Source organism: Columba livia, chromosome 3 (genome assembly GCF_036013475.1).
Source record: "Columba livia isolate bColLiv1 breed racing homer chromosome 3, bColLiv1.pat.W.v2, whole genome shotgun sequence".
Classification (NCBI taxonomy): domain Eukaryota; kingdom Metazoa; phylum Chordata; class Aves; order Columbiformes; family Columbidae; genus Columba; species Columba livia.
The window spans coordinates 15770580-15795079 of NC_088604.1; the positions used below are offsets into that span (position 1 = coordinate 15770580).

General features: G+C 40.9%; 1 protein-coding gene and 1 long non-coding RNA gene across 5 annotated transcripts; one reads left to right on the forward strand and one right to left on the reverse strand.

The window, feature by feature from the left end:
- The first annotated feature begins 249 nt into the window (after positions 1-249).
- On the forward strand, positions 250-21196 carry LOC110362068 (uncharacterized). 2 transcript variants are annotated; one of them, XR_010471112.1, is made up of 3 exons: positions 250-5519; positions 13159-13352; positions 14781-15565. It is a non-coding gene; the product is annotated as an uncharacterized LOC110362068 (long non-coding RNA). The 2 variants fall into 2 exon arrangements; XR_010471113.1 differs by lacking the exon at positions 250-5519 and adding an exon at positions 18398-21196 and having other exon boundaries at positions 13161-13352; positions 14781-15054.
- C3H2orf50 (chromosome 3 C2orf50 homolog) lies at positions 5900-23215 on the reverse strand. Of its 3 annotated transcripts, none has more exons than XM_021293577.2 (4): positions 23085-23215; positions 13134-13277; positions 11262-11301; positions 5900-10400 (listed from the first exon to the last, which is right to left on the reverse strand). In XM_021293577.2, exons 1-4 carry the CDS (start codon positions 23141-23143, stop codon positions 10209-10211), a joined length of 435 nt encoding a protein of 144 aa, XP_021149252.2. In that variant the 5' UTR covers positions 23144-23215; the 3' UTR covers positions 5900-10208. The 3 variants fall into 3 exon arrangements, with proteins under 3 accessions (XP_021149252.2, XP_021149251.2, XP_021149249.2); XM_021293576.2 differs by lacking the exon at positions 23085-23215 and having other exon boundaries at positions 5900-7279; positions 10281-10400; positions 13134-14016; XM_021293574.2 differs by lacking the exon at positions 23085-23215 and having other exon boundaries at positions 13134-14003.
- Positions 23216-24500: the final 1285 nt, after the last annotated feature.

Consider the following 24500-nt stretch of genomic DNA (forward strand, 5'->3'; position numbering starts at 1 on the left):
ACATACCTTTAGTGGTATTTTTAAAAACATTACTAATGCTTTATTTGTATATTGTGTTGTCTTGTGTGTAATTCAGTCATTAAAACATAAGCAGGTATGTAAGAGTACATAAAATCTCAAAACTGCTGTTGAAAAAAATGCCCCCTTAATACAGAACTTTACTTTCAAAATGTATTTCTGTTAATTCATCAAGATTTTCAAAGACAATAAACTCTAAAAGAAGAAAATTTGAAGTTACCTTATAACTGTTCTGAGCTTTTCTTGATAAACTGAGTTCTCAGCCTTGTGGGAGTATGAAGTACTTGAAAAAGAGTTGAGTAACTCGTCACACAAGATGACGTTAACTCATTTAAAATTAGGTCTGAGGTATAGATGTGTCTGTCATTTCAGATAATCTGAGAATAACAGAGAAATACTTGAGGTAGAAGTTGTGTGTCTCCATTACTGTGTGGATGCTGATCCAACAAAATGCTGTAAAAATATCAAGAACCTGAACTGACTTCAAACTATGAAGCAGGTCCTTGAGCATATTTGTGTATTTTAAAAAGACTTGAAGTGTTCACCTTTAGTCAGCATTTCAGCTTTTTAAAAAGTGCTTGCTGTTTTGCACTGCAAGCAGTCAGTCAAGCAGAATGATTTACTGTCCTTCCCCGTCCTATCTATGCGATGATTTTGCTCTGTGTCTCTTTACAGGCTGCTTATGTAGCAGCTTAGGGAGTGAACAGATGTCACAGTGCTGGACAGCCCTGTTCGGGGTTATGACCAGAAAAAAAAAATCTATAAAGAGTATAAGAAATGGTTCCTGTTCTGTTTAAATTATTTAGCTTTATGTCAGATTTCAGCCTCTTAACCTGGTAAGTTGCAGCAGAATGCAGAACCACTTTAAATTACAGTTCAGTTAATACATTTGTTACATCCGAATGTACGGTGCAGATTGCCTGTTTCGCAGTAGATGGGCAGTGGTTTAACACTGCTGCACCTCAAATAGGAATGCGAATGCTGTTTCCTATTAAAAAAAATTGAGAAGGAAGATAATCTTTCTGTCATAACCAAAGACAAGAAGCCAAACCAGATTTTTTTAATATTATTATTTGCAATAATGATGTTGGCTTATTATAGTGGAGTTTTTAAGCAACATAAGGCCTTGAATTTTGTGGTTTTGCAAGGAATGCATGGAGTGCTCTCTCGCTCATTATTACCACAACCTACCATGCTAACAGGGTTCATTTTATAGATAATTGGTGTTTTAAGCTCAAGTTAAAATAAAGGAAGTTCCACAAGGGGGGAATCTAGGGGGTTGAGGCAACCCCCAAGAGACGTGTGGAGCAAGGCTGGGGAGGACAGTCGGCCAGGGACAGTGGGCTGCGGGAGGCTCGCTGGCGTCCCCTGGGAAGGGCTGTGGCACTGAGTGAGCACACACAGCCCGAGAAAGAAACCAGAGGGATTAGACCGATCAGCAGTTGCTGCTCAGCTTGATCAACTGAGATCTGATGGGTTGGAATGAGTGTGGAGACCAACATGGGCAGCATTGCAGGGGCACCTGCTACAGATTGCCTGATCAGGAAGAGGAAGCAGCTGAAGCCTTAACTAAGTAGAAAGAAACTCATGATTGTAGGCCCAGCTTTTTTGGGGATGTAAAATCGCTCTGCAGTGTGGAAGAGCCACTTGCCTGGGTAAAGGCAGTCCAAGCAATTTTGGTGGGGCATGAAGAGCGTTTGTTTTGGTTGGGTTTTTTTTGCTTTGTTGTTTGTTGCTTTTGTTGTGTTTTGTTGTGTTTTGTTGCTTTTTGACCCAGCAGCTAGATTTGTTATTCAGAAACAGGAAAGAACTAGCAGGCAATATACAGGTCAATGGCAGCCTTGGTGGCAGTGACTATAGGACCTTAGAATTAAGATCCCAAGAGGAGCGAGGAAGGTAAATAGCAGAATAAAGATTCTGGACTTCAGGAGAACAGAACTGGGCTTATTCAGGAAGCCTGCCTGTGAGTATCCCTCAGGAAATTGCTCTGGGGGGCAACAGGGCCTAGAAGAGAGAGGTGATACTCAAAGACACTGTGCTCATCGCACAAAACCGGTCTTTCCAGCTGATGTGGGAGCAGGTACGGCAGAGGAACAGCTTGCCCAAACGGGCAATGCTTGTCTGAACACAGACACCAAAAGGAAGGGGTTGGGGGGTGGAAGCAGGGATGAGCTGTCCACACAACACAAAAGGATTGCTCAGGCATGCGGGGATGGAATTGAGAGACCAAAGCTCAATTGGCGGTGAAATTGGCAAAGGATGTCAATAGCACCAAGAAGAGTGTCCTTAATAACTTTGGCAACAAAAGAAAGATTAATTAAAATGTGATCATGCTTTTTGGCAAGGTAGGTGAATAGCATGGAAAAAGCCAAGGTGGTCGTTGCCTTTTTTGTTTCAGCTTTTACTAGCGATGTCTACTCAGAAGTGTCTCAGGTTCCCCGATCCTAGTGGCACAGGGAGTGAAATACTGACCATGATAGAGGAAGACAGAGTTGGGGACTACAGAAGCAAACGGGACAAAGACTACTCTGTTGGACTAGATGGGATGCATCTGAGGATGCTGAAGGAGCTGGTCATTATTACTGCAAGGCTGCTGGCCATTTTTCATCTTTGGAAGGTTGTGGTTATTGGAGGAGATATCCAGATGACTTGGGAAAAGGCAAATCTGTCTTTGCAAGAAGAAGGAAGATCCAGAGCATAATAGGCTGGTCAACCTAACCTTAGTTTCCAGGAAAATTATGGAGCAAATCCTTCATAATGGCCTATTCTTCTCTGCTTTTCAGGTGCATGAAAAACAAGGTGATGATTTGGAACAGCCAGTTTGGGTCTGCCAAGGACAAATTGAACCTGCATTGGCCTGTTTGCCTTCTCCGGGAGAGCTGGCTTGGATGAGGGAAGAACAGTAGATGTCGTTTACCTTGGCTTTAGCAAGGCCTTTGACATGGTTTCACTGAGCATTCCTGTAGCGAAAGTGGGGAGATACAGGCTGGATGGGAAGACCACAAGCTTGGTGGAAAACTGAGCAGCCAGGCTCAGAGTACAGTGGTTAGCAGGCTGACACTCAGTGGGTGGCCAGATGGTGGGTGGTGGTTCTCAGGGGTGGATACTGGGGCTGATACTGTTTTAAGTTTTGCATTAACCTGGCTGAGGGGTGGAGCAGGTTCTCAGCAGGTCTGCAGACAACACCACATTGCAGGCAGCCTTTGACACACTGGGCAGTTGAACTGCCACTCGGAGGGATCTTGGCAGGCTGAAAGATGGACTGACAGAAAAGTGATCAAGTTTAATAAAAATTAAAGCCTGCAGCCTGTGACCAAGTAAACCAATGCATCAGTAAAGGCTGGGGCCAACAGGACCAAAAGCTGTTTTAAACAAGAGGACATGGGGGGTCCTAAGGGACGACCAGTTGAATGTAAGTCAGCATTGTGATCTGCCAGCAAAGATGGACAATTTCATCCTGGGCTGTGTTAGCTTGCCATGAGGAAGGAGGTCATCTCTGGCCTGAGAGACTCCTTGGTGACAGAATGACAGTGTTTCAGTTCTGATTTGAAGAACCTCCTCTTATGAAAGAAGTCCAGTGGATCCCTGTGTAATTCGTGTTCGAGGTCGTGTTGTACAAGTGCATGGTAGTATAAAAGAAACATTGGAGGTTGCATGTAGTTTGTTGGTTTTGCATGCAGTTTTTAATATATATTTGTGGCAAACTGAAAATATGACTGTATTTATATAATATTTGCTTGATGTTAGGCTGAACAGAAGCATCACTAAATGGAATGAAAGTACTGTAAGCAAAAAAAACTTGTTGACTCAGTGTTTGCTCCATGAAATAGTTTATTCAGTTAACTGAAGGCCTGAAGGCCACTCTGAGTTATCTAAAATAATATGATTAGCTAAAGAGCAGCACTGAAAGAGCCTAGAATACCAAACACATACTTAAAAACTTAACCCCAAACCTATCAAAGCCAAGGAACTGGGAGGGACAATAGACAAGGAAAATGTATTAACTACTTTGTATTGAGACTCCTTAAATTGATTTTAATATTAAGTTTGGAATTGTCCCTTTTGTGTAGAAAATCTACACTGAGTTTTTAGCCCAGGGAGGAGGTTGAGCTTTAATTTTTAGATCTGGAACTGGTGGTGTTCTTGATCCATACTTGCATCTAAATTACTCAAAGAGGCTCCAGTAAGAGCTGAGATTGTGAGTACCTTATGGCAGCCCTTACTGAGGTCCTGGTGTGTGATGCCTCCTGCATTCTTGCTACAGGTCTTAAGATTCTCCCAAAGCCTGCAAATGGATCTGCCAGCACTGAGGAGCAGCTGCAGTATAATCATGCTTGTTCCAGCAAAGAAGATAGTGGGCTCGCCAGATCTGAAATGCCACCATGCAGAGGTTTTACCCCCTGGCTTTTATGTTTTTCAGTGAAAAGCAATTGAGTATCCCTCTGGTAATATGGTGCAAGCAATATGTCAGCATTTTGTTAAGTTTTGCTATAGAAGAGTTTGTATAAACTGTATGTTTTCAGTCCATTTGGCTTTTAAGAGCGACAGTCATTTAATGAATACAGTGATAGTTGCAGATGGTTCTATGCTACATCACTGATTTGGGTTTTTCCTCTTTTGCAGCAATACCTGTAGTTGATTTAAGAGGTACTGCATGAATACATGATAATTCACAGATTGTATAAAATATAGCCAGTGATGATAACTGTTCATTAGTAAATGGGGGAAATAGACACACAGTCCAAAGTGACCAGGTCAAAGTCATAGAGTGAAACCAAATCCCGTCATTTTTTTAATAGCTATTATACCTGTATATCTGCAGATTACTTCTTAATTCAATTTGTTGATCAGTACATGCCATCTGAAAGTTTCATCTTGGCCTTGCCTAGGCTGAGAGACAGTTAAGAGAAATCAAGCTGGAACACAAGAGGTTCCACTTAAATTTGAGAAGAAACTTCTTCTCAGTGAGGTTGACAGACACTGGAACAGGCTGCCCAGGGAGGTTGTGGAGTCTCCTACTCTGGAGACATTCAAAACCCGCCTGGACATGTTCCTGTGTGACCTCACCTAGGCGTTCCTGCTCCAGCAGGGGGATTGGACTAGATGATCTTTTGAGGTCCCTTCCAGTCCCAAACATACCGTGATACTGTGATACTGTGATTTTCGTCGGTTTTGCACCATCAGCCTGGCAAGAAGGTCTTGTGCTGGGGTGAGGCTGCAACACCACATACTTGGAAATTCCATTTCTAAGTACTGGTGGGTTTGTGGGTACACACAGCTTCTGAGAGCAGCTTTGAGAAGGCTACAAGCTGAAGTCATTCTATGGCATCTGTGCCCTCTGACAGAAGAGGCCTGTGGCTGAGGCCATGACTGACAGAACTGCCTTTGGCAGAACTTCAAAGTTTCCTGGAGAAGCATCTGTGTTTCAAGGAATTCATCCAAGCAAACATGAAGCTTTCTGAAGAGGGAAAAGTACACCTGACATGGATTCAGAGTAGCAGGTAGAGTTTTTGGGAGAGACATCCTACTTCAGGAAAGGTTTACTGGTTTCTGTCTGGGCAGGATTTAGGAAAAGCAGCTTGAGGCCCTAAAAATAAGTGTTGATTTCTAAAACCAACAAACCAAAAAATACCCTACTTCAGAAAACTTGTCTGCTTTAAGATAAACTTCAATTCAGAAATTTCCTTGTATAGAAAACAAACAGTTTTATAGAAACCAAACTGTATGTGTGTACATTGTACATACAAACATATGATGCCAGGACTGTCAGTATTGTCCATCTAATGTTCACACATAGTTATTGTCACCCTTCCCTATTGTAGGAATCTTACTGCTTACGCAGTAACTTTCACAGCATGATGAAACCTTCTTTGTAGGAAAACCCATTTAGTTATTTTGTTTACTTCAGAGGAATTTAAAGGTCAAAAACCCAAACAGTTTAAAATACACTTTCTAAGAAACACAGTTGGATTTACAGTTGTTGCTGATCTTGTAAAACAAAACTTTATAGTTAAGATGCTGGCTGGGAACTATATACAAAGACTATTCTAAAAGTATGAGAAATACATATTTATATGGCCTTATATATGTTTTGTTACAAAATGTATTTCACACTTTTTTAAGTGGAACTCAAAATGAGAACACACAAAATTACAAGGCCCTGGACACATCCATACACCAAGTTACAGTTAATATTAACAATCCTCAAAAGTCTACCAGAGAAAGCAGTATATCTTTCTGAAGAATTAAATTAATGTAGCTACTCACTTGTGCTCTTTAACTGAAAGAAATACAGAAAATGGATTGTCTAAACATGTATAATCTCTTGCTTGAGATCTGGCAGCAAAAGGAAAAAAAAGCTTATAAAACTGAAGGACAAGTGATACATCATAAGAAGTCTTTACAAGAAGCTTACAACACAGTTTAATATCTACACGATCTCTTTAATAAATGGAATTTCCACTGACTGTTTACAAGATTTCAATGCTGTTATCATCTCATGCAGTCTTTATAAGATACTCTGCTTATGTAAATAAGGATTAGTTGGTAAAGTTAATTGTGGTAAAAGAAAAATTATTCTTGAATTTGGAATGAAAATGGCATCTAGGCAATATCTGTTCACTGCTTTCTACTCACAGGTGCTAAGGCAGTTTTGATTACAATCTTGGATATTCCCAAAAGGTCTTTTCTGGAGGTTGCTGTGTGTGGTAGAGAGATCCAAACTAACTTTGGAAACATAACGCTGGGTGCCAGAGGAGGGCTAACTGCAGCAGCATAAAATAATTTGCAGTTCCAAGGAAAGTGAGTGTAATAATTGAGCAAAATAAGGTGTCCAGTTCAACAGTGTTCCCGTATCACATGGATTATCAGGTCTGTTCCACATGGGAAACTTTTGTTCTCTAAAGAGTCACTTTCCCCTTAGAGATAGTCATTAAGATGTCAAGTGCTCAAGAGCTGGTGATGATTTCGATGTGAAATAAGAATTAACTGGAGTTCTGGGGATGAACAGAGCTGCTCCTATCCAGTTGTTACCCAGCAGTATTTTAGAGTCATTTCAATTAGCTTAATCCGAATGTCAAGGTATTAACTTAATTCCACATCAAAAGAAGCAGTACAGTTGTGGGTTGCTGTGATCTTGCAACAAGGCACAGAGCTACATTTCCCAAGGGTGCACACTTAGATGATTAAACCAAAACTTGTTGCATATTTTGGCTCCACTTCAGGTATACCTGCCGGCTTTCTTGTTGTGGTCTGAAGTGACCTGTGCAAAGAAGTAGAGCTGAGAAGGGGTGCAGAGGTGTAACTGTGCTGTGTACACGTAATCACTGCAGGTACCCACGGCAGGAACCACCTGGCATCTCAACGGCTGCTCTATGTGATTAAGGACATGATCAGGACTACAATTCCTTAGTAAAGCCTTCCTGAAATTGCTGAAAGAAAGTTAGTTATTGTCATTTGTACATGTGACATGACATGAACATGCTCTTTGAGATGTGTTCTTACGTGGCTGTCAGGAGGTCAAGCCTCTCAGATGTGTGTGATTAGAAGAGACACATCTAGACTTTGTGAAAAGCATTTTCTATATGAGTAGTTAGAAAAATTAGAAATATATTTTCTATCAAAAAAGGTGATTGATCTGTATTTTAGAGGTGCAATCTATTTAAACCTGGTGTGTTTGAAATTTGGATTTTTTTAATTATTCTTTTGAATGTGTTTGAAAAGTGTGTTTGAGGATTGTGTTCTGATCCCAACAACTCTGGTGTAGATCAAAGAATTGTTGAAAAGCTCTTCAGGTGGTCATTCAATTTATACACTGAAAGACAAACCCTATTATGTAATCCTTGATGAATGTGTGTTTTTAATCTTTTAAGGTGGAGATTCCTCAGAGAGTCTATTGCTCTGCTAGCCTTACCACTAGCTTCCCAAAAAGTTAACATGATTCTTCCTTGCTATAATTTAAGCCTGTTATTTTTGCTGTTTTCTGTCACGCAAGTAAAATATGGATGCTTCCCTGTCTCATTCCAGAGCTATACGTGTATCTAAAGACTGTCATCTTCTTCCCAGACTACTTGTTCTTGTTCTTCTTCAGGTTAAAATTTAATAGTCTTTTAAATCTTTCCTCATAAGCCATATCTTCCCGTACCCTAGTTGCCATCGTTGTTTCTCTAGTCAGACAGGGAAGGTGGTGTCCAAATCTGGGAGAAATGCTTCAGCTGAAGCAATGCCAGTGCTGTGAAGTGGAAGGATTAAATAATGCACTGGAACAGGCTGCCCGGGGGGTTGTGGAGTCTCCTGCTCCGGAGACATTCAAAACCCGCCTGGACACCTTCCTATGTAACCTCATCTGGGTGTTCCTGCTCCGGCAGGGGGATTGGACTGGATGATCTTTTGAGGTCCCTTCCAATCCCTAACATTCTGTGATTCTGTGTGAATGCTTCAACCACCCTGCTTCCCGTACCCTCCAGTTTGCAGGAATTCTCTGAGAGAGGGATGCTCAGCATTCACATAAAGCAAACAAGAGTCGAGACTCTGAAATTATTTAATGTCCTTTGAAATTGAAAAGGAATTGTCTAACACTGCCTTGCTGTGGCTCAGTGTCCCTTTCAGTGGGTTACTTGGTGTGGAACTGGTGCCATCTGGAGGTTAGGAAGCACTGAGCTCTGTATGCTGTCACGCTGAAAAACAAAATCCCCATGCTTTATAAATGAAATGTTCTTACGTGAATAGGAGCTTGAGCCTGACAGATACTGGACATCTGCCACTCAGTGTAAGTTTGTGACCCATAGCAAGAGTTGAGGCTGCTCGGGATGTCTCAGAGTAAGGCATGCAAGTGTGGTGACTTTCCGATATTACGCAGTTGCCAATAAATGTGTAGCCTCTCAGTGGCCTGTGCAGTTTTTGGAAGAAGATCTGGACAACACAGGGTCAAGGAAAGGATTTATCTGCTCTCTCCTCTCCCTCTTTCAGATGTTTGAAGACAAACCAGTTTCTGGTGCAGTTTTCTGCTCACAGGAGAGAACAGAAAGCATTTTAGCTGAATAAGATCATCTCTTTTTTAAAGAGTAGGTTCCCATTTGGTGTGTCTTAACACAGTTGTCCACCACAATTCATGTCTGCACAGATTGCTACCCGTTGTATCAAGGCAATGGTGATGGCTCCTATGTTGATCTCCACCTAGGACTGAGCATGGCCCTGCAGAAGCTACACACAGTTCAAAAAACAGATGTTGTATATACATTCTCCATGCTCTGCTGATTACTGCTTTCTCCTTACAGAATAACTGGTCATAAACAAAGTTTGCATCTATGTAATGAAGATGCAGTAGTGAACGTTCTTTAGGTATTTTGTCTGTTTAGCTTGATCTCAGTTTCCCTGGGCAACCATGGATTTTAGGAACTACAAACCCGTTAAGTTCAAGGTTGATGATCCTAAGATTGTAAAACGGGTTTTTGAGCCAACACGCCTTCAGAGCAAAATGTGAAAAGCTGTTTCCTTGTCAGTGAGTTTCCATCAGCCAAAACAGAAAAAAAAAATGAATAAGACAATCTGAGAGCAGCAAATCTAAAGAAAGAAAAATGAAAACTAGTTTAGAAAAAAATTGGTCTCCCTTCCTCATCAGGGAGGGGTGGAAAAGCACGGAATACATCTCTTGTGCCTTAGATTTTATTTTTTAAAGCAAGCTTAAACGTGCATAGGACAGAGGCCTATGAATCCTTGGCTAACTACATGAAATGCAGAAAGCTGCTGTGTTTTATTGTGCTGACATTCAGAACTGAAAATATGTTGTGTTGGGACTCATTTGAGCAGGTCTCCATGAATTGTTTATTTTCAGGAGATAAAAATTCAGGAAGAAATTGCCTTTTGGCCGTAATATTTTTTTTTTCTTTTTTTTTTTTTTTTCTGATGTTAGAGGCAACCATACATTCCCATGTAGATTTACATGGGAAGGTGGATGAGATCTGTAGTGCTGACTCTGTACATGGCACAGTCACCCCAAATACGAAGAGGATTGTCTCCTGCAGCATTGTTGGACAACATCCTTCTTTGCTCTTGAAAGAGAATTCGTGCTAGACAGTAGTATTGGTGTCTCTGAGAGAAAGATTGAGGAATTTTTTACATACTGTAGAGTCTGTTGGCTACAACCATTCAACTTGTTACTGCTTTGTTACTGCTGTGTTTATATTGAAGCACTAGAAAACCTGGAGCTCGCCCTCAAGTTTCCTTTTCCGTGCACCAGTGCTGAAGAGGTAATCCGTATTTACCAGAGCCCTGCCAAGCTCAGTATCGATTCGACTGCCAATAGCCTGGTTGGTCGAGTTGGGGACTTCGCTTGAGAACACAGGCATGTAGTTTGGCAGTGGCTTGTGCTCTTTTTTCTTACCCTGGATAAAACAAAGACCATTAATAGTTTTTCAGAATTACGTCTGTCACTTGTTACAAAAATACAAGTTACTGAGATTATTTATATTATCAACACTTTTGCTTTTGAAATTGGAATTTGAATGTACTTAAAAATGTCATACTGGGTGTACATGAAAGTGTTGAAGCAATAAATCATAGAAACATTTTGGTTGGAAGAGACCCTCAGGATGATCAAGTCCAACCATGATCCAAATCTAGCACTAAACCATGTCCCTAAGAACCTCATCTAAACACCTTTTAAACCCCTCCAGGGATGTTGACTCCACCACTGCCCTGGGCAGCCTGCTCCAATGCCTGACAACCCTTTCTGTGAATATTTTTTTCCTAATGTCAAATCAAAACCTCCCCTGATAAAAAAAGTGATGTTTTTTTTTCCTCTTGTCTTACATGTGAATAGGATAACACAGAAATGGATCATTTTCAATGTGTTGCATGAATTGTCACCTGGGACAGAAGTCAGCTTGTTCTATATGGTCGTGATGTGGGAGGTTTTTTTGTTTCATTTTTAGTGAGTCGTTTGGATTTCAGAAGGATGACATTATCTTACAAATTTTCTCCTAGGAAGTTGGTTCTTCTGGCACTTGTCATTCTATGGAGTTGTTAATATTGAAACATTGAATACACACACGTACTGTATTTCTTTGTGGCACAGGTAGCAGATGAAAGGCACTTCAGTTCTCTTTAATTTTTCCTAAAGATTTTAGTCTTAAAGCATGTGCTGACTATGCCTAAGTATGCTTAATTTTAAAATATTAACCTAGCTCAAATTGACAAAACTAAAAAGAGCCCGGAATACAGTTGAATGTTTGTTCAAAGCTTACCATTTGGTCATAGTCCTTTAGAAAACTCCAGTTCTGGTACCTTGGAATAGAAGTAAAAAATATGGTGTAACATTTTCTGTCTTTAAATAAAATAGTTAGTGATGGTTGTATTTGAATGCCTATTTAACTGCTCAGTTTGATACTTACAGCCAAGCTCTTAGACCTGCAAACTCTTTGTACTGATGAACCTGCTTTAGCAGGTGTGTTGGACTAGATGATCTCCAGAGGTCCCTTCCAACCCCAGCCATTCTGTGATTCTGAAACCATTGTTTCTGTGGTGAAGCCAAGGGTTTTATTTATTCCCACACAGAGCCTATACTACATGAGGAGTGTTTGTGGGGTTTTTTTTTGCTAGAGGAAGACAAGGATGGCATGTCCACAATGTATTCCTTGTGGAAATGCAGATAAATTAGCAAAATCCTGAGTCACTCTAGCAAACTTCTGTCCCATGCAAGATACAGCTGCTTATTTTTTAAATGACTGATATTCTGCTGGCAGAAGTCCCAAGTAGGAATTCCTAGAGCCGTGTTTGCTGCAGGCAAACACCCATGGGAGTATTTTGTGGAGGTGGGCAGCTGTGCTAGGAGCAATTTGAATGGGAATACCTGAGTTTTGTTCTTCAGTTCTGTTCTATATCTGGTAGTGGGACTACAGGGCAAGTGCTTTAGTTTTCTGTCCTTTGCTTTCCCTGGCCTGAATTGAAGGAAATTAAAATTCACCTGCTTATTGTAAAAGTAATATGAGGTCAAGAGAGAAATAATTCTCTACAGCTGTATTTGCAGCAGCAAGGGACACCTGGGTTGACTCTGAGCTGGTGTCCTGTGTCTATGCAATGCTGTGTCTATGCAAAGCTCAGTGACCTAGTGCTAAAGCTGTTCATTCTTCTGACTTCCCTTCTGCTGCTGTAGCGAGGGAATGGGTATGGAACATGCTGGGCCTGTTTGGGAAGAGTCTGAGTGCACAATTGGGAGAGGGTAACTTTGCCACCACAGCCTGGGCTTTGTGTGAGTCAGAGTCCTGGCGTCAGCCTTTCCCTCAGGCAGAAGGAGTGAGACAGGGGTGCGAATGTGTCTCTGGGGAAATCAGAGCTGTGGTTTGTATCCCCTCCAGAAGGCTGAGGAGGACAGGGGTTTTCAGACTGTTTCTTTTCCCATTCTAAAAAATCCTAAGAGTGATGCTTTTTTTCCTCTCTTCACGTTGGCTAGTGCTCAGTCGGAACTGCATCTGATTTTACTTTTGCCAAGGATATTCTAATAGGTGCACTGGTACCATATAGTGAAGTATGAATGTAAACATAGGCTCAAGATATGTGGCAGAGACAGAGAGTATGTTAATTTCGGGTTCCTTCAGGTCATTGGTGTATACACAGTCAAAGCTTAGGCTGTGTGCCTGCAGTTCGGTCTGCTGAAACACACTAACAATGGGACATGTTCAGCAAGTTTACAGATTGGGAGTGCAAAATCACATTTTGGCAGAACACTGTGTTCAGTTTCTATTTCAGCTATTTCCAAGAATATGAGAAGAGGTGACAATATCAGCGTAGCTGCAATAAATTAGGAATGTGGGCACATTTGTATCTTCATTGTGGAAATCTCCATTAAGCTAAATGATACTTAGCATGCAATTCTTTGCATCACTTTTCTTAAAGCTTAAGCCCAGCATGCCAGGAGATACTAGCATAGATTCTGTCAAGTGAAGGGAAACAGAGATAATACAGTCTTAGAAAGAAAAGTGCTAGGGTTTGATCCAGAGTCTCTGCAGAACTTTTTCTGTGGTAGTGTAGGCTTTGGATCAAGCCCTAAGACTGTCAGGGAGCATCAGTACCGTTGTTAAGATGAGTAGAAGAGGGATGAACTGGAACAAATGACTTACCAGATTTTTCTTCCTCTCTGTTCAGCCTCCACAGACTCTCTCCAGATCTTATCCTGTTGAACCTGGTCCTGCTGCAGTGCTGCCTGCTTGTCTGCCCAGGCCCGAGCAGCCGGTTGTGCAACGACAGGTCTTCTGGGCTGGGTGCTGCCAAGAGACGCAGATGGAGCTGAGGCTGGTTGCCCCAGAGAGGTGGTTCCTGGTTGCCGAGACCTAACCAAGGTATTTCTCCTGAATTCAGAACCTTTTCCCAACTTGTCCATTTTGAGGCTCGCTGTATCCCTAGTATTGTAAGGTATATTCTGACTGTTATAAAAGTTAAACCTGCTATTTTTTGCACTTTCAAAGCTCCTTCTCTCCTAACATTTTATTTCAGCTGCTGATTTGGAGAGCTTTCAGAAAACAAAAATGTGCACAGCAGCACTGATAGGCAGTGTTCAGTGCTGTTTTACTTCCCTCTTACTTAATTCTTGTTTCCTGCTGCTTTATGTTGCTTAGTGGCTTGAACACTAAAGGAGTTTTCATGGTACCAACAGTTTTGTAAGAAACAACTATTACTGAAAGCCACCGGATCTCCAGCTGTAACCGGCAAACTCTCAGCTTACGAGGCGATTACTGCTGCCTGCAGCTGAGACCACCCTCTATTCAAAATCCTCAGAACAATAAAATGTAGTTTAGTAACAAAGGGTGCTGTGGAGATTGATGCTGAGTATATCAGGATGACTTTTGTTTTGGTTATGTAGCAAAAGCAAAATCTCCTGAAAGCTGCTCGTTTCCCTGGAGTGTTTACTGTCTCCATTGGAAACGAGTCTGACTTGTGAATATTCACCAGAAAGGGAGCAGAGACCCAGTGGGACAGCTGCTGGAGCCTTGAACTCTTTTGGGCCAGAGCTTGTTTGTCTAAAGTAAGGAATTTCAATGAATCTGTGCTTTGCAAGCTCCTTATTTTCAGATTTAAAAAAAGAGCAGCCAGAAATTGTCAAAAGTCCTTTTAAGTACTTAGAGGTTTTTGCAGAAGGTATTAAGCAACTGTGCAAAGTAGTTTTTAAGTAACTTTAAAGGATTATTAGTATACAAAGTGATAATTTTCAAAACAGTGTCCAAAATGTCTGTGTTTGACTTTATAGTCATCTTCTTGGGCTTTTGTGATATGAAGTCACTTCCTCAAGTATTTGTGATCTTGCAGGAAAATGGAGTATTTTAAGTATAAATTTCCTCTGAAATTCTTGACTGACTTGTTTTTGAGTAGTGTGGATTAGCTCCATGTGAATTCCAGCTTCTTGCTTCATCTTCCTGATAAATGCTAATGAACTTTGAATCTACTTTTTAATGGGTTTTTCTGACAAAGTTATTCACTTGCAGTATTGGGAAATAGATGCTGAATTTGGCAAATATTTTCTTTTAGAATAGTTACAACTGTACAACTGTCCAAACACTTCATGTAGACATTTTTGAGCAAGAAATACTTCTATATTTGGAAAAGATATTCTGACTTTGAAGACTGAAATAACATAACTTAAGAAGAGGTAAATTCTACCTTGAATCACAATGTTTGCTTTGGGTTTGAATGAAATGTTAGTAAACTTTTTGTTTGATTGCTTGTTTTTCTGAGATACTCGAAACCTAAATGGTGTTTTTTATCTCTTTCAGCCAAAGAGCAAATAATGTTCTGTATCTACACAGCATTATCATGAACTGAGGAAATGAACAGTTTGGCAGCCTGGCCTGATAGTTCCCTCTGTTCCTATTATGGAATCTGCTTATCCCACTACATTGGTTCCAGGGTCCTCTCCAAGCTGGAGCATGTGCAGCTGGTTGGAGAATGGGGTTTTAAAAGCATCTATCTGCTTTAAAAGGAAGCTGAGGCATGTTTGGAAGACCCAGTGCGTTATTCAGTGTGCATGGGATTTTAGCTCCTGCTCAGGTCAGGAGAGGATCCTAATGCATGGAACACTCTGTCATTCTTGTTTACAAAGTTATTGTGTTATTTTAATGCTAGTCCTTCCTTCAAGTCAATTTCTAAAAATTAAACATAATAATAAACTAAAAATGGTTATTGAGCTGAATACATAGCTTCCAAATGACTACTTGTAGTCACTGACTAAACTGGATGGAAAAATTAAAATCATATGTTTCAAGTCTATGCCATTGCATGGGGTCTACAAAGACGTAGGAGTTGTAACTTTGCTGGTTTTGATGTGGGGCTATGAAATGCCTCTCAGAACATCTTACTGAAAGTGAACTCCTAGGTTAAAGCCAGATCTGTTCGTCTGAGACCCCACAACCTCAGAAAAGAAAGAAGTCTTAACTGTTCAGGACTTCTTTAGGCTTTAAATGAGTTACGTCCATGCTGGCATTGTTCAAGCCATTTCTCTAGAAATACTAACTGGGAATGGGATCATGGCTGTTTAAATAAATTGTGGGTGCTTTTTGTTTGTTTGTTTTGTTTTTGTTTGTTTGTTTGTTTGTTTTAATGCTGATAATATGACTTTAAAATGTAGTTGCTGTTCCAAAAACTGATCACTAAGAGCTGGTATTTTGAAAATGATCCCATTTTCTGTTGGGACTAGAAGTCATTAAGGTAGAGGTTATGCACCATTAAAGCACATCAAGGTGAGTGCAAGGATGATATTTCTGAGCTTTACTCTAAATTCCTTCCTGGATATACTAGTAGTCCATTTAGGCCTTTTACTAGATTAACAGCTCAGCAGAACTGCTGCACATACCAAACTGTTTCCCCTCGTATTACCATCTGCCAGTTTAGCATTTTATTTGTTCATTGTAACAACTCAGGGCATTTAAGATGGGAGCTCATTTGAATTTGGTATGACTGATTCACTGAGTACTTCTTTTCATTCTGTAGTAGAATAGGTTGATGTTTATTGTGGCTTCATGCCATATATATATATATATATATATATATATATATATGTAAATTATAGCATCTTTTTTTTTTTTCTGGTTGGGGACATGAAACTTGAAAAAAGTTATGACTGTCACTGTAGGAGATGGTGTCTTTGCTTAGGAGTTTGTTTTGGAATTAGTTTATCTGACAAGCAGTGTTGGTGCCTGTTAGTCTGAGGAGGAAAGGAGGAACTTGCTGGTGTTACTCTTTTTCTATTGCCAGACAAGTGATGGTACGCACTACAAATCTATCTGTGAAAAATATTTTACTTGACCCCCGTCAAAGGAAAAAATGTCTAGAGAGGTTTTTTCTGGAGGAGAAAGTTCAGGTGTTTCGATAAACAATTTTCATTTGACCACAAGAGGGTATTGCAGTATCAGTTATGCAAGAGTAGAGCTAATGTTTGATTTTACAGGCAGTGCCTTATTTTTTAAAATACACCTTTCTAGAAATTGATTATTTAAATTATCAGTAGTTCAGAAGATCAGGTTTTGTATGGCATTATTTATGTCCTGGTGCAGAGGCAATTTGTGAGCTGTTTTTTCCTAAAAATTGTTTTGGGTTTTATAGTAACAAGCTTCTTGATGCTTGAAAATTTCTCATTGATTTCACTGGATGACAGGGGTTTCAGGGGCTTATTCCAAACCACTGAAAAACTTAATGGACATTGCTTGGTTAAAAGCAAGAATGCATCAGTTACAGAAGGGAAATAATAACAGAAGAGGAGTGTTGGAAGTGCACGTTGGTCCCGGATGGGCTGTCAAATTCAGTGAGACTCTGATTTTCCCATGTGGTCCTATTTGCAGGAATAAGGTCTGAACTCGTTTTTAGCTCATTTGTGTTTCCCAGATTTTTCCTTTACATCCAAATCTTCTATGGTATACATCCAAGGTCAGTTTGCAGTTCCTTCCTAAGTCAGCACTGTGTTGGAATACTTGCCTACCAAAGTCATGTCCTTAAGGACAGTGATACCAGATGTTGATGCCAGGTTTTGTACAGTTCAGACCATGGAAGAGGGAGCTAGAAGGATTTCTGGATTCTCCCATTCTTAGATCTGCTTCTGAATGAAGGAGAAGATGCATGGTGTGCCTGCCTGTCTCTTAACAAGCCCACCCATAAAAGAAGAAAGATCACAGCTGTATCACCTTACCTGTGAAGAAAATTTTCCAGGGGTATGGTAGTGGTTTGATGGGCAGCAAAGCAATTTTCATATAAGAAAGTTTGCATTTGTGAGATATTGCAGAGGTTTAAGGATCACACACATTTAAAAAGACAAGTGCAATGCATATGTCACGTGTGAATAAGAGGCAGGAGCAAGATGGGCAGCTGGAGGAGAGGGCAGCTCTCCGGAGACCAGCTTTTCAGGGCAGGTCACCTTTTGGAAGATCTGCCATTTCATCAATCGGACAGAGACCCCCATGTAAATCTTTTGGTATGAGCAGTGTTGCCTGCCTCGAGTGGTGACATTTGTGTTGTCATCATCATCATCTTACTCAAATGAATAAAGATCAGTCAAGTCAGTCGAGATTGCAGGCTGAAACGTGGGTCATGGCAATGTTTAGCGGAGCAGGATCACAGAATCACAGAATGTCAGGGATTGGAAGGGACCTCAAAAGACCATCTAGTCCAATCCCCCTGCTGGAACAGGAACAACCAGATGAGGTTACACAGGAAGGTGTCCAGGTGGGTTTTGAATGTCTCCAGAGAAGGAGACTCCACAACCTCCCTGGGCAGCCTGTTCCAGTGCTCTGTTACCGTCACTGTGAAGAAGTTTCTTCTCATATTGAAGTGGAACCTCCTGTGTTCCAGTTTGTACCCATTACCCCTTGTCCTATAATTGATTGCAACCAAGAAGAGCCTGGCTCCATCCTCCTGACACTCACCCTTTACCTATTTATAAACATTAATGAGGTCACCCCTCTGTCTCCTCCAAGCTAAAGAGACCCAGCTCCCTCAGCCTTTCCTCATGAGGGAGATGCTCCACTCCCTTAATCATCTTTGTGGCCCTGCGCTGGACTCTCTCTGGCAGTTCCCGGTCGTGATGTTAGATGTTCGATCAGTCAGAAGATGCTGAGCACCCAGCAGAGAGGTAATAGATGGTAGGGCTTTACTGTGGCACTTTGCCACCATTCCTGGGCATTAACCAGCTCTGGGAAGCCCAGAGGTGACAGATTCTGCTGACAATCAGGAGCAGAGTGCCTTGGGTCACTGTGTGCAGCCAAAATGCAACCAAATCCTGCAAACTATCAGTTTGGAGCAAAACTCCTTTTCAACAATTATGTAGCTGCTTGATTAAAGGCTTCATGTTAAATTTTGCTGTAGCTTTCCTAAAAATAATATAAACTTCTTTCTTGTCCTGAAGGAGTTCTGCTGAGAGAGCCTGGCAAGTTGAGCGTCTGTTGCGTCAGCAGCATACAAACACCACCAAGGGAATGTCTGCTTCCAGTGACACAGAGTCTGACACTTCAAAATGAGATCAAAACTGTAATGCAGACTGGAAGAAATCTGTTGTGCATTTTTTTCGTCCCCTTCTTTTAATATAAATTCTAGTGTTACAAAATCTGTTAGCTACCGATATGCTGTTTGATTAATTTGAAACAAAAATGATGTATTAGAAAAAATATTATTTACATGAAAAAACTATGCAACAGCAGCTATTCCATAGAACATGCAGGCCTGTTACGTTAGAGTCATCTGCTTAAACCTGCCTCCTGATCAGGGTGATGGGATTTCAGGGAGGGAGCGTTGCAGGGCTGGTGTGTGAGCAGGGATGTTTGGAAGCATCTGTTTTGAGGAGAAAGATCTATAAATACGCATTCTTCCCTGGCTGAGTGTTATTAATGTTTTCCCTTGGTATTTCACATAATTTCAATCTTAAAGGCCAGATCCTGTCAAGCAGTGCCATATTGCATGGACTGCCAAAGCTGTCTTCATTATTCAGAGTTGTTCAAGTCACATCTTTGCCGTGGCGTGGAGCTCTGGGAGCTGCATGGTGGAGCTTGGCTCTGTTCTGTTCGTCCTCGCGGCTTTCTTGCACAGTTCATTAACAGGTCTAAGAGAATTTCAGTGTATAAAGCGATTAAGTACTTCTGTGCTTCATGCTGCTTAAGTGCCAAAGGTGGCAGTCTGACCTCTGAAGTCTGGCGTGGTGCTGCTTTTTGTGTTCCCGTGGCAGCTGTTAAGAGGACCAGCTGACGGGTCAGCTTGTAACAGCTGAGGAGAAGAACCTGCTTCACGAATTCTACAGCCACTCAGTTTTCTCTCTGTGCTACCTGGGGCACTGTAGTACTTATAAAAAATATTTTATCCTGTGAATTACAGTATTCCAGGTGTGCATCACTATATATTTCAATGCTCAAGATGCTTTTCAGTTATTTTTTTGATTGTTCTCTCTTTCTTCGCTGTCTCCTCCAGCAGCTAAGAGTCTGTTTCTTGATCTGCACTTTAATACACTGAATGTTTCATCTACTATCTGCTCACCATATTCAGAAAGAACATTACCTTTCTGTTTTGATGTGAGATAACAAAAATCCTCTGCTACCAGTTAGGCAAAGTTTTCAAACTGGTATACCTAAAATTTGTTTTAAATTATGTCTCTGGCTATTAAATGAAAGAGGCTTGTTTTTTTCAAATATTCTTTACCTTTGCAAGTTCTGTTGGCTGAGAACAGAACTACTTCCTTTTAGTTTTTTGTTCAAGATAAGTGTCATAGTCTAAAATTGGGAACCCTTGTCTGAACATGTCAGTCACAAGCTTCATCTGTGTACTGATTTAACACCAGCTTTTACATTTAAGACAGAAACCTACACTGATAGAAAGCTGCAATGAAGATGCTAAAAGCTTTTCTGAGGAAGTTAAATCACATTTCAGGCTGATGTTTGGCCAAATCTGACTGGGATTAGAAGGATGTTCTTCCTGAAGGCAGGATGTTCTCATGGAGGGGATCGCTGTGGAGGAGCGGCCAGTCGCGGGATACTGCTCCGCAGGATTGTGATTTGACCTGATGATCCTGAGGGTCTTTTCCAACAGAAATTATTCTGTTCTACTTCTGTTCTGTAACTGGATGTAGGGGTTTTGTGTACATATAATCTGGGGGTAAGATTCCTGAGATCATAGGAGAAATCAGGTCTGAAAGGTCCTTCAGACCCCTGAAGGGTGCCTCTGAAGGGACTTCCAGAGTGTGTTACACAGATTTATCAGATGTATACCTAACTTGTTCCATTCCCATACCCTGCCTGATTTGACCACATACATGCATGCCAAATGAGTCCATGAGATCTAGAAAAGAAAGTAGCAGCGTGTACCAGGAAAGCACAGTCCATTTTGCCATTCTGTTCTTGGATCACCTGCAGTGCTCTGTAGTTCAGTTCAGCCTTATTCCTTCTATGGCTCTCGAGAGCTTCTTTGTTTTGCTGTGGAGCTGAAAACTTTTGCTGCCGTTAAGAAATGGACAGCCAGAATAACGTGAAGTCTTTCTGGATGTGTTTGGAGTTTTGTATTTTTAGCTCAGTTGTGCAACAGGTCACATGCAAATACTAAAACCATAAGGCAGAAACAAAAGGAAAATTGTCAGCCCTGAGACCCTATGGCCAGAGCAGCTTTCAGATGGGACTTCTGTTATATCAGGTGCTTCATTAAAGATCCTGTTGTGGTTTAACAAAGAGAATGAGAGCCTGGCTCTTAGCATGGGTTGTATTCCAGTTTTCAGAACAGGTCCCAGTTTTTAGGAAACCTTTTTCTTACGTTACTGCTTGAGTTCAGAAAGCTTCCAAAACAGTAGACATCTATGCAATTAAAAATGTAGTTACAGAATTAGGATAAAATCCTACTTGCTTACAACTGACCACTTATGAGAAAAGGGCAAGATCATATCCTACTTTTTGTGTAAATTATCCACATAGTCTACACATGTGCAGTATGTGGATTTTATACCTCTCTTTAAAAATCCAGCTTTGATCACAGCGCTGACGTAAGTGCACCTACCAGCCTCTTTCCACCTAGAGATAATGAAGAACTTTTCAGCAAAACTGAGATTGTGCATAATTGTTGACCTGTTTGACCTGAAATATTTCATCTTGAAATATAATGAGATCAGTGAATCTTTGATGAATAAGAACCAGGGTTTCAAAAATGCTTCCAGGATCTGGAGTCCCAGGACAAAACCTGCCTGGACACCTTCCTGTGTAACCTAATCTAGGTGTTCCTGCTCCGGCAGGGGGATTGGACTAGATGATCTTTTGAGGTCCTTTCTAATCCCTAACATTCTGTGATTCTGTGACAGAGAGCAGAAAAAAGCCAGCAGCCTGACAGCAAGGAGAACCCCATGTCAGGTAAGGTCTCCTAGAGCTTCCAGTGTTCCTAGTGCTGAACAGCAGGAATCTCAGAGCTCTTGGATGTTGGGCTACCCACAACCTTGGTTTCTGGGCTGACTAGTCGAGGCTTCCCTCTGTTTTTAAAAGAGTGGAAAAGAGAGCAACCAAAATAGGGATGTTCAGATGTGCTTTTTCGTTCTTGATGATCTGCTGCAGTGTTCCAGGTCATTGGTAGTTTAAACTATGAAAAGAGCATCCTACAAATCTTGGTTCTTGTCTGCTGTGCATGCTGAGGATCATTTAAATGTATTCTAAATTGTTTAAAATTGTGCAAAATTGGTTGAGTCAGTTGAGTTAGTCACAGAGGCATCTACTGCCATTTAGAATGTCCTAGGATGCTGAAGAAATCCCTGCAGGGCCAGCATGTCCATAGCAAACCTGCAAGAGACCAATGTCTCTACGACAGCAGGAGGGAAAGGAGGAACATCTGGCTGTCAGATGGCACTGGATGACTATGAGTGCATCAATATTCACATCTCACATCCAGTAAAGAGCATTTTTCAAGCAAATCTGTATTTTGGGTCATGCCATGGGGTGGTCTTGGGACGTGCAGGCTGTGGGGACTGCTGGGCTGCTGCTGGGGAAGGCAAGCGGCACCCAATCTCCAGCTGCTGATGGGCATTAACGCTGCGGGCCAGGAGAGAGCAGAAACCCCTGGCCTGCAAGGTGGGTTGAACGTCTTTGAGAGTCCTCAACAGCAGTTGGCTTCACTCCACAGAGCCACACTACCTGCTAGTGCAGATCTGTTCCCGAGACCTCAGTTACCTGTAAGGATGGTGGAGATGACCTCATAGAGTCCTACATGCAGATGTCAAAAAATGAGGTCGCTTAATATAAAGGTATAGCTACACCTACACTAGGAAAATAGTGCCTGGCCTCCCTTTCTGGGTCGGAATCGGAAGGATTCCCCACCTTAGTGGAAGAAGTTTATTATTAAGTGATTGCATTATATTGCATGATATTTTCTGTTACTGATTTGCTGTTTAAAAGGGGCTTAGCCAGGAGTAAAGGGAGAATTTGTGTGGGGCTTCATAGAAAAAATAATATAAATTTCCAGTCTTGTGTTGGAGGAGAGTATGTGTTTTTTTTCTCCTCTCTATGATTCAGTTTATATTCCTAATTCCAGCCATTCTTCTTTTGTAAGAGTTTTGTTTATATATTGAACCTGACAACTGGACGATTAAGGATGTTTGGACTGCCTTTTCTGCAAGTCTGATTATGAAAACCACCTATGCCATCAGCATAAAATAAAAAGCGGAAACTTTCTTATGCTTGTAGTTCCAGTAGGAAAGCAGTTCACAGGAGCTGGAAGTTTTTGTTGGTGGATTAAAATGATCCATTTTGGAAATAGCCTGCACTAGCTCTGTAGTTGAAATGGTACCACACTCTTGCAAAAGGCTAATTTAGGGACAGAGCAAGAAGCATCCCTGTGCTCTGTCACTTTGCCCTTCACCTGTTCCCTTTCCTCCAGGGTCTCGTTAACTTGCCATAATGTGAATATTCATGTATGCTGCATACCTTAACTTGCACGAACCTATGATTTTGTAAGAGAACCAGACTACAACAACAATCAAAGTGGACTCCTCAAACTGCTTCTTCTTTTTAAAGATTTTTTTTCACAAAATACAGATTAAAATGTCATTTTTAACCTAAAAAAAAATTTGCTTTTCTACATACCTTTGTTTATGGTGAGCATTCAAATTCATTTCCTTACGAAATGGACTTCTCAGTGCCATGGTGTGTGATGGCTACTTTATACTTTCCGTTTTATGGACTCCACTATTGGTACTGTTGTTAGCTGAGAGAAGTAAATAGACTTTGAGCAAAAGATCACACCATAGCAACCCTCAGCTTCTGTTTACAGTTCAAATAAACGTCTGTGCTGTGGAAATTTATGTCCTGAGAAATTTTCTAAACCAGTACACTAATTGATTTAATAACAAAAGGATTAATGCAGATAAGTTGAAGACAAATTTACACTCCATATTTAAATGGTGAATAATTTTATTTTTTTAAAAGCTTCCAGTAAATAATACATCACAGCCACTTAGCAGGGAGAAGATATTTTTTTTACTTATTTATTGTAGGAGAAAGTGCACGACAGTTCTGAGGGAGAGATTAACATATGCAGTCAGCAGAATATGAGTTCTCTCATTAAAATCAATATTAAAAGTTGCTTTGTTTATGGCAGCAATTCTGTTTTCAAAATCCAAGCTTCTCTTTTTATAAGTTCTTCCCATTTTGGTTAAAGAAGCTTTTACTCAAGCAAAACTTCTATTGACTGAGCTGGACATTTGGTTCAAGAAAATCTAGTGGAATAAGTTATATGCCTCTGAAAATCCCATCTGCAGGGGGCTTTTAGGCCTTTAAAGGATATGCCAGGAAAGGACAATTTTTCCTTTCTGCAACTAATACTAAGACACTGTTGCTAGCAGTGCTTTGGGTTGTTTTTGATAATCTGCAAATTGGGAAGATTTTATTCCAAATGGTAGTAGTTCCTTACAGATTTCACCCATACATTTTGGTCCTTCAGCTGGCTTGCCTTTATATGGCAGAAAGTGTGATCTGTCTGGGATGCAGTCAGCGTTTTGGAGGATGTTGTATCTGGTGAAGCCCTTGTGGGTTTTGACATGGAGAGTGGCTGGAGAAGCTGATTTGGAGGCAGGGTAGGATTACGTATGTCATGATTTGTTTCTGATTTGGTTCCTACTCATATCTGTGTGTGTTGTGGGATATCTATATTTTAATTGGAACACAAATGTGGTATCTGGCCAGCTGGTGGCATCACTTCTAGTTATGTCACTGAGCAAATGAAACGTGTGTAATCCCAGACTAAACTGGGAGAACCAACAGGGCCAGCGGTTGTGAGGTGGCTTCACTGTACGAAAAATGATTGCTTTAGCACAAGAAGTTGTCTTGCAGTGCCATTTGGTGTTCTTAAGCAACACGCTAAATGTAGCGATGTGCCATTGCATGGCTGGAATTTTAAAATGTCATCAAAGCGGCAAATCTGACATCTGTGATGCTTGAATGAACCAGATGAAATGTACCTTGTAGAATATTATTTTTTGTATCTTCTATATTGGGATGAAG